This window comes from Aulonocara sp. 'chitande type north' Nkhata Bay, linkage group LG11 (genome assembly GCF_057382095.1).
Source record: "Aulonocara sp. 'chitande type north' Nkhata Bay isolate Kocher_YH1m ecotype deep benthic linkage group LG11, A_spYH_male_GT1.1, whole genome shotgun sequence".
Lineage (NCBI taxonomy): Eukaryota > Metazoa > Chordata > Actinopteri > Cichliformes > Cichlidae > Aulonocara > Aulonocara sp. 'chitande type north' Nkhata Bay.
In genome coordinates this window covers 10,607,094-10,621,733 of record NC_141354.1, presented here as the reverse complement: position 1 = coordinate 10,621,733, position 14,640 = coordinate 10,607,094, and the positions used below count along the sequence as shown (strand labels likewise).

At 43.8% G+C, this 14,640-nt stretch overlaps 1 protein-coding gene across 5 annotated transcripts in view; it reads left to right on the top strand.

The window, feature by feature from the left end:
* Positions 1 to 14,640, top strand: part of rims2a (regulating synaptic membrane exocytosis 2a) — a 155,735-nt gene that overhangs the window by 65,168 nt on the left and 75,927 nt on the right. For 4 of the 5 annotated variants that reach the window (XM_086310518.1, XM_086310512.1, XM_086310513.1 and 1 more), the window contains one exon: positions 13,014 to 13,960. In XM_086310518.1, the coding sequence (XP_086166644.1) occupies positions 13,014 to 13,960 (947 nt within the window). Of the gene's footprint in view, positions 1 to 7,140; positions 8,153 to 13,013; positions 13,961 to 14,640 lie in introns of those variants that run through there. The other variant, XM_086310514.1, reaches the window with a different exon arrangement.

Genomic DNA, 14,640 nt, shown 5'->3' with positions numbered 1-14,640 from the left:
AGTCTTTTACTCTCTGCTGCTGTGTTTAGTTTAATTTTATTACAACAAAATCCTTTTTTTGAAATGAAACCAATTACAGATGGACCGTTTAAAACGTATTCACTTTGCGTATGCAGGGTCTCACTCTAGATAGGCTCTTGGATGCAAAGTCTTTGTGTGTCGATCTCAGTCAGCTTGCAGTCAGTTTCATTTTCTAAGCTGGACAACCAGTGAACAACACTGCCAGTAGCACACAGGTTGATTTGATTATGCCCGAGGCCCTGCCACAGAGATGCATCGGGGTAACTCAGTTGCAGTGGCTTCCCTTCCCTGTGGATGTAATTGGAGAGCACTTATGCCGCCTTTCCATGGCAGTCTGTTCCCATTCAGGCCTCAGTTTGTGATAAACCACCTCCAAGCTGCAAGTGTGTAGGAGGTAAAAGAGAATTAAGAAAGAAATACAGTGAGTGCTCTCATATATTATAAGATTTAAACTTCAACGTGTCCTCATTTCTTGTTAGAAAAAAGTTGTCTTCCTGTTACTCAAACATACACAGACACACACACAGTTTTCTAGTAATAGTCTAAACATTACAGTGCAGGTAGCTTTTGTTGTTGCTATTTGAAAAACTCCAGCTAAGGTCAGGCAGTGTGGAGGTTTAGCTTCAGTGGTGTGTAGGACGTTTGCCCACAGCGCTCTAAAATCAACTTTCTTTTGTCTCAGCCAAACTAGTTATGTAGAGTCACCTGCAGTTTCAGCATTCAGTATTACGGTCAGCAATGGCTGGTTAATATTAGGGGGCTTGGAGTGCCCCCACCTTTCAGTTATCCAGAAAAAAAGTCTACTTAAAGGAAACCTGTAATGCTCATCCTTAATTTCTGTCATATACTGTATATAATAGTACATTGTTGGGTGCTCAAATTAAACCTGGCCAGTATTTGAAGTAATAAGGTGCCTGTATGAAATCAGTGATAGTGGATATCACTTATGTGGTCATCTCATAGCTCCGTCCCCACCCACCAGCCAATCAAATAGTTTGTTTGCTAGGGATAGCCAGTCAGAATAGAGCTGGTTTAAAGGAATGGAGAAGGGATTAAACAGCTTGTTTTACATAGTGGATAAAGGCTGAACTGAACTGCTAGAAATGAGCTCAGTGAGTACCATTAAACATGAAATAGGTATATATTACCAAAAAAAGTGTTTAGTCGTGCATTCCTTACAAAGACTATTCGCATTTACTTGGTTCATTTCTCTGTAAATATAGTTCCTGTATTATAAAACGGCCTCCAGCCAAACATGTGTATGGAGTTCTTTGCCAAGCAGGTGACCTGAAGCTACTCTCTGACTGGTTGCTTCAGATTTTCCACTGAGTAAAGCTTTTACTACCTCCCACCTTTTTGCTATTATTTAAACAAACACATTAATAAATGATTAATTGAATAAATAAATGATACTTTGTGTGATAGGCAATGCTGTCTCTCACGGCAGAAGAGGCCAGTTCAAGTGGAACTGCTGAGTATCACAGCGGAGCCACTATCACCATGAAAGAACATTTGTTTTAAGTGCACCAAATAAATATTGCTTTTCATACATATACAGTGACTCACACGAGCGATTGAGCCTAATGCTTTTAACACACTAATGAGAGAAGCGAAGCAGCGGTGCTTTAGAAGACGATGCTGGTGTTGCTGCAGCATTGCTGATGCAGTTGCCATTGTGTGCTTGTTTGTTAAATATGAAGTGTATGAATGAGTAATGGACGGGCTCACCGTGTTAATTATTATCAAAATGTTATGTTGTTGGGAGACGTGAGCTAAGGTTACAAAAAAACAACCTGATGATGACCTCAGCAGCTAGCTTGTGCGTTTATAGTTAGCGGCACTATGATTTTTAAGGGCTGTAATCTGTCAAAAAAGATAAGTAGAGCAAGCATGACTCTGATTAGATGGAATTTAAGAATGTCAAATGACTCCACAGGCTTCCTGTTGAAATATCAGAGTGGTGCCTGTAATACAAGATGATGGACTCATTTTCTGCCTACATTTGTTACATGAGGCAGAGTGTAATGTTGAACAATGGAGACACAACCTTGAACCTAACATAAAGAGCTATTTAGCTTTGGACTCATCACCATTTATCATCAGTAATCAAAGAAATGCCTGCTCACCTGTGAACAGAGTTAATGCCCCTTCCTGACTTGACCACACTTTGTACAAATCCAGTGCACACACCCCCTCCACACTGCTTAGTCTTGCTCTGTATTTGTTACAGGGATGGCTTGGCTGTCTGCCGCGTCGTGCTGTGCTGCTGCAGTCTTATCTGGTGACTATAATAGACTGAGAAGCATTGGTAGAAAAAAAGAGAGATGAGTGTGGGTGGGGGCGTATACGTGTGTGTGTAGGTTGGGGGTAATGGAAGGAAAGACGTGAGGAGTCCAGACCAGCCTGGACTGCTGCCGGTTTCCCAAGAGGGTCATTGGTCCGTCCAGCCCCAGAGATGTTATTTTGGGTTACAAGGATTATTAAAGCATCCTCTGACTCACCCCTTAGCTTTTTTCATTACCTCCTCACTTTCTGTGCAGCCAGACAGCCGTGCAGCGTCACTGCCTTTGATTTCGAATGCAGCCCGCTCACTGGAATGAAAAATGCATACTTAGCAGAACTGAGAAGAAATGTGTGCGTGTGTGCGTGTGTGTGTGTGTGCAATTACGAGTGTGTCAAAGAGAACGAGATGGGGGAGAAAGTGGCTCTTAAAATGTTTTTTTTCCCCATTGCAGAAATACAACCCAGCGTTTTGTTACAGTATAAATTGCTGGGTTACGATATACAAAGACAAATCTCGATACGTCCCCTACACAGAGCACTTTGTGAAAATGCCTAAGCCCTGGCCATACACTGTTTGTAAAAGATAGATGTAGACATTGTTAGGTACTGTAACTGGTTTGAAAAATCAAGTTTTGCATTTTAAATATGTGAAGAATAGACTTGGGACACTGCAGGTTTGTATGATGGTCACTAAACCCTCTTGATGTTGTGTTCAGTAGGACTTCAGGCTAGGGACTGATGCTGTAAACCTGTTAGGACAGTGTTTGTCACTCGAGTCATATCTCGAGTGACAAGTAGGATCATGTTACCAGAGGAGTTGCCCCCTGTTGACTATTAGAAAGAATGCAGGTTGAAAGCAGTTAGCTTCAGATGTCAGACCATGTGGGTATGTCCATCATTTTTATACAGTCTGTTTCAGCAAACAGTATAGTGATGTAACAACATACGCAGGCTATGTCAGTACGCTGTGACATTAGTAATGGATACAGTCAGTTGTGCAACAGACTTGAAACTTTCAACCAGACAGAGTGTGAAATACTATTTTTTTCAGGTACATGACTCTACTGAGTCCTAAAAGAAAAGAGTTTTTTTCTAACTTTGAAGATTTTGATGTTGAATTTTAAGGACTTGCTGTGTCATGCTAAACAATGCAGAATATGGTGAGAAAAACACAAAAACAAGAAAGCCATTGAGGAACAGAAATTCACCTTTTGAGTTCTGATGCAATTCCCCTAATGATTTTAAAGTGCTATCTAAAAAAGCTTTTGGTGGGAAGCAAACTTTAGTGGCTATTATATACATATATACCCACAAACAACATGGATAGGTGTGTTTTTCTCAACTATCCCATTAAGTCATGATAGGCCAGACATTATTTGCGTGTTTTCAAATGCACTGACAGCTCTGAAGATCCCAGCTTAAATGGGCCCACAAACAAGTAAAGTACCATTTTTTTCTTCAAACCAAAAAGCCACTTTTTATTTCCCAGATGGTGTCAAACAGGCAGTTATGTGTTTCCTTTAGAGGGGGTGGATAGGATTATGATGCCCTTCATGTGGTGACGTAGCAGTATGGCATGGTCACAGATCAACACCAATCACATGCATTTTTTTGTAGGTTCAAGCACTTGGCAGAAATAAAGCATAATTACCGACTGGTGTTGGGGTGTTGATTGCCTCCAGGCTCTCCAGAGCCCCCCCCCCCCCCCCCTTCCACACACACACACACACACACACACACACACACACACACACACACACACACACACACACACACACACACACACACACTTTGGCCGTGAACAGTTTTCTGTGTTAAACAGCTTTGGTTTAGTCAAGCTGAAATCAGTAAGGATAATTGAAGACAGTGCTCATATACTGCTCCAAGTTTGACCCCACATACTGTCAGGCTGTTTCACTGCTCCACATGGGTCATTAAAAAAGAAAAAAGAAAATCAGCTGTGATGTACGTTTTATGGTTGCTAGTCTTGGCAGTATAGGAAAAAAAAACATGCACATGTTCTGCTCCTCTAACCTCTCTCTGTAGGGTGAGGAGAAATATGCAGCAGCGTAGCAGTCCTGACTTGTAGCTAATCTTAATGGCATATTCTGCTGGGGCTTGGCCTACATAGAGCACTAGCAGTGCCTCTTCTTAAAAAGGAGATCTAACGGGCTGTGCAGTGCAGAAGATATATCAGCCATGCTCTGTATAAACATAGCATGAACACACAAGGCACCGCTTGGTCTATGTGCTGACAGGAGGATGGAGTCTATGTTGTTGGAGCCAATTAGTGAAAACATTCACCGATGTACAGACACTGTCAGCTGCGCTGATAGATGTGGGGCTGCTCGACTTCTCTGTCTGCCTGCTACACACAAAACTTTCCACAGAGCAGGGAGATGAAATGAGGGGGAGGCTGCAGTCTGCTTCTGTGAATGAAACTGGGCTTTTAGGCTTTGTGCATGTGCCTGATTATTTACTAACCTTTATTAAAAACAGAAAAGCTGATAAATTATAAGTGTATAGCGAGTTGATCAGCGTAGAGGTTTATAAAATAACATTTGCAGGATTAATATTTAATAGTGTTATGCTCTTGTGTATGTTCCTCTGTTTGCCAGATTGCAATCACATGGTGTTGTAACCTTCAAAGACATGCATGTTTGGTAACTTTGGTGGATTTAAAAGTTGAGCCTGTTTTACCATGTTAGCCCAGTGAGAGACTGCCATAATGTCCAGACTGTACCCTGCCTTTCGCCAAATGCCAGATGAGATAGACTCCAGCCCTCCTTGTGAGTCTGGCTGGATAAGCAGTTAAGTTAATGGATGGATGGGTGTTAGCCAGATTACAATTGGATAGCATTCAGTCTTTACACTCAGACACTCAGGCAAACAGTTTACCAAGTTACCAACACAAATGCTCATGTATCAGATAAATATCTTGGAATCACTGCAGTCGCCTGATTTGACACAGGAAATGGCTGCGGTATGCATTTTACACCTTTTTAAAATTTGGTCAAATCACATTTAAACTCCAAGACACTTCCTCCCATCCTAGTTGCAAGACTTTAAGGGTGCATCAAAGAGCTTGAAACATGCAACGTTAGAAAGAGAGGATTTGTGAGTTTCACATGGTTGCTGTGACTCCAGACATGCAAAAGTATGGGGCGTGCCTGACTATCATATGGACAAAAGCCATGCATCCAGAGGGGGACACATTGAGCTCCTGTGAACATTGTAAGTTTTGTATGTAAAACCTATATATTTACCCATGTAGTATAAATTTCACCACAAGCTCCATAGCCTTTTGAAATTGGATGCTTCCTTTTGATAAACCCAGTGTTTATGGGGTGTATTTGTGAAAATAAATATTAAGAAATTCAGTCACAACAACAGTTGCCTCAAGCCACTTTCTATTGTAAAAAAAGGGCCCGACAACAATACAGGGAAAACCTCAGCAATCAGATGGCCCCTTTTAGCAAGCACTTGGCAACAGTGGGAGGGAAAAACTCCCTTTAAACGGGAAGAAACCTCCAGCAGAACCAGGGTCAGGGAGGGGCGGCCATCTGCTGCGACCAGTTGGGGCAAAGGGGAGAAAGACGGGACAAGAGGCACACTGTGGAAGAGAGCCAGAGATTAATAATAAGTAATGATTAAATGCAGAGGGGTGTATAAACACACAGAGAGTGAAAAGAGGTGAGTAAATCACTGCTACTTTATGGAGCACAGTTAACTATAATCTCCTCACTACTTACTCATTGTACTTACCAGACAGAAGATCAGACACCAAAACAAAACTGGCTCATCTATAAGAATCATCGCTTTTTACATATTATGGAAAGAAAATAGATTTGGTGGAAAAGCTTTTGGGGTTTCTAAGGCTTTATTTCCATGGCAGCTCATAATCCAGTTCTCAAGTACTTTCTCTCCTCTTAGTTACCCGTCCAGCTTTCATCATTTTACATCACTCACAGGCCATCTTGAAGCAATAGAAGCAGATGTACCTGAAGAGTGGTAGCATCAAGTGTGAGGTGTTATGGAGAGCTGGTGAGCTGGAGTGAAAATATAGAACAAAATCTCCTTGGTGTACTTGAAGACTGAAGTGGGAGCACCACTTAAGAGCACCACAGAGGATATTATTCCAACACAGACATGCACTATTTTGACTTCTTCGTCTTCTTGAAGTATGTGGAATTAAACTAATTTTCAACAAGGGAAATGTAAAGATGCTTACAGTGTATAGTTTTTACGAGTCCATTCAATGCATTCAGAGTCCTGCTCGAGCTCACTGTGTGATCACAGATGGTCTCAGGCCATCTACTTACTTCCCAGAGAGGCAGAAAGCAGATCCGCAGCACACTCTATTTAAAACCACTGCAGATTTATAAAACACTTCCACTATTCCTTTACCATGTCAGCAACCCATCTCCCGCCTGCCCTCCCTGACTCCCTGCTCCCGTCAGGCAGCTGTCACCGGAACTATAACAAAAACCATGTAGTAGCGTGTCTTTGGTCCAAACTCAGAGCCCACCGCACAGGAGGGCGGAGGTGAGGACGGAGGAAAACTGAATGGAGAAGACAGATGCAAAAAGTACTATGGCAGAAGAGTGACCTTAGCAACACCCAGATACAGTCAGTCTTAATACACCCAGCTGCACACATGCACAGAGTAGACTTATCGTCCAAATCTCCCTCTCTGCCCCCTCTCACGCTCGCTCTCTGTGTAGATTTGATTTGATGCCTGAAAATCCGCCCAGTGGATAAAAAAAGAAAAATGCATAAGCCATGTCATTTGTTCAGTTTGGTCATATAATTGCAGGCTGAATGAGATAAGGTGAGGCCTCCTCATTGTCCTTGGTCATAGACATTAGCTAGTAATCAGGCCCAGGAGTGTAAATCCTTTCCGAGACAGAGGACAGAGTGGCCGCTGGGTTGGACGGCATCGCCGTCGGCTCACTTTCAGCCGGCTCACTTTCAGCCACCCAGAAGCTTCTGCAGCAGGACTGTAAACGTGTGTCATCTGTGCTCATCCGGCAGTGTGGCAGGTTGCTTTAGATGCAGCAGACCGTAGGAATCAAAGCAGGTCATCCGGGTGGTACGCCCTCATTTGGGATATTGGGAAATTCAGCTGAACTGTCCGGTTTACTTCGGTGGTTTCAGCTGGTTTAATTGTACGACAGGATCGGACATGCTGCTGCGTCTCAGATTCACGGCTACCAACTGAGTCAGTCCTGGAAGGCAGAGTGATGCTGCATCTTTAAATGGATCATTAGAGGTGTTTTTCCTCTTCTTGCCTCCTCTCCTCTGATTGCTCTCACTCGAAACGCACATGCACACTCAGCTTATTTTCATTTTTCCCCCTGCTTTTTTTCCCTCTTTTTTTTCTACTCAGTCGAGACAGTTCCAGGTTGTTTTGCTGTCATTAGCGGGCCAGATTTGTTCTAAGAGAGGAGGGCTTCTGCAGCGCAGCGCCGCTCATGTGTTCTCATTTGACTGCTCTCCATTATACGTGAAGTAGAGGTGGCACCATTCCCGCAGGGGCAGCGTTGCATTTTCACCTTGATTGCTTTTGGCTTTCTTATTTAACATGTTTCTTCAGCAGAAGCAGGAGCAAACGGAAGCTGTGTCACACCGAAAAGCACTGCTCCATGACTGAATCATCTGCTGTGGGTAGATAGAAAACCACAAGTTTTTGTATTAGAGGAGAGTGAATCTGGGAAACAACAAGGCTCCGGTAGTAGGGTGGATCGGACTGGGTGCGCGCTGGGATTGTGTGCAGAATGTGTTTGCGTGGAGCTGCCAGGCAGAGATTTGAACTGAGCTACATCCCAGGATTCAACAGTGACTTTCAGTAAGGCTGGCTATATCTCTGGATTTAGACTGTTATGAGCAGTTTGGATAAAGCATGTGTGAAAATGTTTTTTGTTTTGTTTTTTCAAACGGTTTAGCTTTAAAGGTTATTTAGCAGTGAAGGCATTTTTCCATGGAACTGTATGAACATTTAAATTTCCCCTATGTTATTACAGCAGATGTAATCCAGTCCTTTTACTTTTTCTTTTCTTTTTCTTTTTCTTTTTTTTTTTACAGTAGAACAGTGGACTTGTGGCTGACTTTTTTCTTGGGTGAGGGTACTTGTCATAGTAGCAACTCCATCATTGCAGTTTCTTTTGCACATTAGTGCCTGTGTGTCAGTGCGTACATGTGTCTGGGTGCCTACGCATGCAGCTGAATCCTGCGACATCTGTGAAGGGTTCATCACTCACTGAAAGCTTCCTTATTGACTCTGTGTTATTGATTTTCGTGCCAGTGGCATTTCTTCGGTTTTAAAAGGGAAGTAAATTCTCAGCACAATTATATCCAGGGAAGAAAATCCTTGCTCAGTGGAAATACTGTGGAAATAACCTCAATAATAAATTTTTTTATTTTCTTTGCTGATAAAAAAACAACAACAAAACACTTATTAAAGTAGCTATGAGAGGACATGATCTCTTATTATTTAAGTCGACAATAGTGTATAATTTGGACAGCATACTGGCTGTGTGTGTGTGTGTGTGTGTGTGTGTGTGTGTGTGTGTGTGTGTGTGTGTGTGTGTGTGTGTGTGTGTGTGTGTGTGTGTGCTTAGCCTCTTAATGTGATGATGATGTTGTAGATTTATCATAAATTCACATCAAATGTTTATGATTTATATCCATCATACAGAGTATAGGGGTGTAGGGAAAATTACACACACACACACACACACACAGGGAGTGACACAGTTAGACGATTTAGTCCATTTACAGCCTGGGAACTGAGCTCTGTCTGTGGATGCTTTTGACTGGATCTGCAGAGAGAGAATAGGGCAGTGTCCTCTCATTACGCCCTGCAGTGAATCAGGGAATTTCACCAGTTGTTTTTTGTGTGTTGCTTTGTAGAAAATAACATCACATAAAGGTTTTTATCATGACGAGCATGTCAGGTCACTTTTAATCTTTTTGTGGGTCGCACTTTTTAATCTTTCGGTGCCATAGTGTAATCCCATGATTTTTTGGGGGGGGATTTTTTTTTGAGCCCTGGATTTGATACATTATGCTGCTTTTGATAAGGACAGTGTACTTGAAAAAGATGATTAACTGGAATTACCTCTAGAGCACTGCAGGCGTACAAGGCTGTCCTGGCAGCAGTAATAACGCGACATCAAAGGGATGTCAGAAACCTTCTATATTTTAGTTGAAAAGCTCCGGCACCACCTTGCATGAATCGAATCTTATTGCCATCTCCGTCCTTGTCTGTAGCTCCACGATAGAGCAGAGGATTTCTATAGTTAGCTCAGCATAGGACAACAGCAGTAACAAAGGCTGCTGTTATTCCCACAGCAGGAGCGTATAGAAGCCCTGGCCTCTATTCCCATAACATAGCACGCACAAAGTGCACGTGCCTCCCTGTTGTTGGCCCGTTAGGTCGATTCACTGCTCATCAATCTGCTCTGGCATCACGCAAACGCGGATGAATCTTGCACTATAAGGGGACGTGATAGGAGGCCTTTACGTTGCCGTGCGTGACTCAATCATTGCCGCAGCCAGACTTCTGTGCAACTTGGCAAGCATCATAATCCCACGGTGTCACATCCTGCCTCTTCATGCTCGAGCCTGACAAACATGATGCTTTAATGCGGCGCGCATACCAGATGCAATGTCCGACTGCAGGACACGGTTACTGTAATTTGGCATCTGCGTACTTTTGCTCCACCTAATTCCACATTCCTTGTCGATACCTCTTCTCCCATTTTGCCCCTCCTTTCTTCATCTCTGTCTGAGTCACTGAGGATGGAATACAAATCCAAGATCAGCAGAGTGTGTCATGCCAGCACTCAGGTGTATGCAGAGAGAGGCTGTCGAAGCAGCAGAGAATATTGCACAGTGCAAAACATAGCCCTGCGTCACCACTCTGTTGTGTATATATTGAAGGTTGCTTAAGCACAAACAGCAGCAGCAGCAGAGTCATGATGCGGACGCTGATAGAGTGCAACGGGCTTACTGGCTTGCTTGCGAGCACAGACATTTCTGTGTTTGGAAAGGAGGGACATACAAGGCTAAACGGGAGCAGACGTTTGTGATGCTTGTGTCAAGTTGTGTTAGACCTCGTCAAAGAGCTGTTTGTTAATGTATGTTGTGCGAACTGTGTGCAGCTGCTATGAGTATGTGTGTGTGTTTTCTGGGTGTAGCGTTTTAAGACAGTCTCGGAGAGGACATTGGCCTGAAGCCCCAAAGAGATCCTGAGAGCATTCCTTAAGCAGTCGACTCAAAAAACACACACGCGGTCACAAACACACACCTCAGTGATTACAGAGTGGCTATAAAGAGAGATTTCTCACAAACACACACTCCCCCGCCTTCCTCAGCTCCATGTCACGCCGCCTTTCCCCCCTAATTTCTGCTGCTGCTTCACTTTGAATTTGTGAATGAAGTGCAGCTCGGTTAGTGTCCAGAAAACAGCTCATGAATAATGTACCAACCCTCGTGTGTTTTTCCTCCATCTTTGAATCATGATACTGGTGATAGAAGGTATTTGTTTTGATGTGAAACAGAAAGAAGTCACTCCTGTGAGCTGGCAGCATCACAGAGACTCGAGCGGCCAGTTTTTCTTCCTCTAGGTCGTTCTTATTTGGCGAAGGTATGTGATCAGTGCCTGCTTTGCAACAGTGGCCCTGAGAGGTTTGGGGTTTTTTTCTAATTTCTGTTGTGTTTTATTGTTTTTCTCAAGTTGAGTGTGTTTGACCTCTGTACATGTACGTGTCTGACCACCGTACATGCTTGTCTGTTTGGCTGTTAGTCAGCAAGATAATGCAAACACTGCTATTTCAAGATTCTCGGTGGAGAGGAGAGGCAAAGGAAGTACCAATTAAGTTTTAGTGTGGCTCCAGATCATTTTCTTACCAACCTACCAGCTCTCAGAGTAAAAAAGTCTGTGTTTGTTAAGTTTTTAAGTGTTTGTGATTTTTTTAAAAATGCAGACAGTTATTAAAGACGGCATTAACATCTTTTGTGTCTCAGAAACGGAGAACATCTCAGTCTCAGCAGCTTTCACCAGCTATAATGCTTCCTTTACGTCTAGTGTAAAGACCAAAAATCACAGGCAGATTGCAAACTTGCCACGTACACACACCCACACACAACCCTGAAATGGATGCATGGAGTATTTATTCTTTTTGCTGCAAAAACAACACTGACATCCTCACCTTATAATGTCGTTATGAACAGCTAACTGTTGCCTAAGCATCATTAATGGCATAACATTAGCATTCATGGGCAGTCATGTTTGTATGCTGCATGTAAATATGTTAAAATGCTCTTTTTGACCTGTTCTTGTTATTTTGTCCCTTTTGCAATTAAGTAAAATTTGCTTTTTATGTGCCAGCGTTGCTGGGAAGCACATTTTGTGCTGCACTATTGCTCAGCTTCTGCCCCTCTCTAAGAGCCCATATTTAACTGTACAGCAGTTCATGAACTGTACGCAACGCTCGTTCATCATGCTGTCTCTCCCCAGAGCTAGCACTTGACTTTAGTGAGATTATTCAGTGTACAACATAGAAATTCAAACACGGGGACCACAAAAAGCATCTTTGCCCACACGTCCCTCACCGCAATGCTTATATCTTTTGTACTGCACATCCATTTTAGCTTTGACTAACCTGAACAGTCTGTGATCCAATAGGGAAAGGCCAGCCTTCCTTCAGTGAATCAGCCAATCACATGTGAGGAGTCCTTACCTTGGCTGGTGAGCAAAGCTGGCAGCGGTGATTTATGAGTCCTTTTGAAATTTATGGAAAGTTGTCACGTACAAAATTAAGGGGATGCTTCACAGAGCTTTTTCCTCACCAAAATGTCATTATTACTTTGGAGGAAAAGTGGGAGAAATGTAGGAGAAAAGTGGCTTATGAATAATTGATTCTGAACAAAAGAATAAATGCATTAATGCACAGTTAGCCCCCTCCATCCTTTTCATCCACTTCCTGGATGGTTTCCTTCCAACCAGACAACAATAAAACGATTGACGCCTAATTTTTAGAAATATGAAGCTGCTGATCGTAATCAGGGCGTACTTTCTAACATTTCAACATTTCCAGCTTTTAATTGTGTTCTTTTTTTATCAATACCAGAACACAGATATTTTTATTGTCTGCCTACAACCCCTTCATGTGCATTGTAATGTGCACAAAAACACAGCCGGTGGATCACTGAATCATTTACCAGTGCACTACTCTCAGCACACATTTAGCACATGTGTTGAGAACACATATTGTAAAATGACTTGAATTGTATATTTTGTGTCCTCTTGCTTCTTGGACTGAGAGGAAGAACTGGTGCTACATCCTGCTGTTTAGTTTAGTCTTCTCTGTGTGTGTGTGTGTGTGCGTGTGTGTGTGTGTGCGTGTGTGTGCGTGTGCGTGCGTGCGTGCGTGTGTGTGTGTGTGCGTGTGTGCGTGTGCGTGCGTGTGTGTGTGCGTGTGCGTGCGTGTGTGTGTGTGTGTGTGTGTGACAGAAACAGTGCAGGCTATCATTACCTTTTCACAAGGACTGGGACCTGTGCAGTGCAGACCAAAGTAAAGTGAAGCTACAGGATGCAAACACCTTTCAGCCCAAAAAGACATCATATAATTAGAACGAGAGAAAATCTTGTCTACAGTTGACCGGCTAATAATTTCTTTTGTTCCTCTCCTTCTGATCTGCAGGAAACGAAGCCCGTCTGCATCCAGGGATCCAAACCAAAAATACGACCAAAGGGAGGGGGGCGACCACTCACAGTATGCCCCGACGGACGGCGGCATGCCTAGATCACCGTCTGACTATGGGGAGGGGGACCCTCGGCGGGCTCCGCGGGGCCCACACATGTACTCAGATATGGATGCAGCGCGAATGGGCTATCGGGACCGTCGAGGTCCCGGTCGCTGGCACTCACAGGAATACCCACTCGACCAGGAGCTAGATGGACCGCCCAGTGAGTATGACCTCCAACGGCAGCGCCAGGAAGAGTTCCAGGCACGCTATCGCAGCGATCCCAACCTGGCACGCTACCCTGTTAAGCCGCAGCCCTACGAGGAGCAGATGAGGATGCACGCTGAAGTGGGCCGGCTAAGGCACGAACGTCGCCACAGCGACGTCTCCCTGGCCTACACGGAGCAAGATGAGCCCAGCCCCATCCGGCTGTCGCGTCAGCTTCTCACTGAGCGCCGGCCGCCTATGGTGGGACAGCGCTCCTACTCCGTTGACCGGTCCTCACCAGGGCCAATGGGTCCTGGCCTCGGAGGCCACAGAGGAAACCACAGCCCCCCAACGCCACACCGTAGTCCCGTTCTGGGTGACCGGTCGGGGGACCTGCGAAGAGGAGACCTGGGGGTAGGTGGGGATATGATGAGGAGGCCGCAGCACCACTTGGACCCCAGTTCAGCTGTCCGCAAGACCAAGAGGGAGAAAATGGAGAGCATGTTGAGGAACGACTCTCTTAGCTCAGACCAGTCGGAGTCGGTGCGCCCGCCACCCCCCAAACCCCACAAAACCAAAAAGGGAGGGAAGATGAGGCAGGTGTCACTGAGCAGCTCGGAGGAGGAGCTGGCCACCACGCCGGAGTACACCAGCTGTGAGGATGTGGAGATAGAGAGTGAGTCAGTTAGTGAAAAAGGTAGGAGCCAGCACACCACGAGCCTCACTGTCTGCTCTCTCTCTGTTTCTTGTTCTCTGTATCAAAAGGTTTTTACAGCATACAAATACACACATATTAGTGCTGTTATTGTGAAGTCTTAAAGCCGTTCTGCTTTACTGTTATTGAGCAGTCACTGAACTGTAATTCAATCATTGCTGCTGTCTTCAAGTGATGTTGATTATGCAGATGTATATATTGTATAACTTTCAGATTCCCCAGCCTGCAGTGTGTACATGTGCTCTGTGTGTGTGTGTCTGTTTATAAATGTATTTTTTATCTTTAAGGCTCATCATTTTCACTCTGAAAAATCTTTAAAGATGTTTCTGTTTATACAGATTTTTCAATAAAGATAACATTCTCATAAAACATTAAACAATCTAAATGCAGAAAATTTCTTCTTAAAAGGCTCCATAACCAGAAATAAGTGCTCTTAGGTTTTGTATTATTTTTTTTTTTGGGGGGGGGGTTGAACATCTTAAAAGTGGCTGTCTTTACTGCCATTTCATTCATCTTCAAACAAGAAAACAACCCAGCCATTGCACACGTGCAATAAAAGCCTATAAAAACTGAAAATGATGAGCCCTATTTCTGTGCGGAGAACTGCGGTGTTTTCTGTTTGTCGTTAATGAATCTCCTCTAACAGCTCTTGGTGCCTTCGA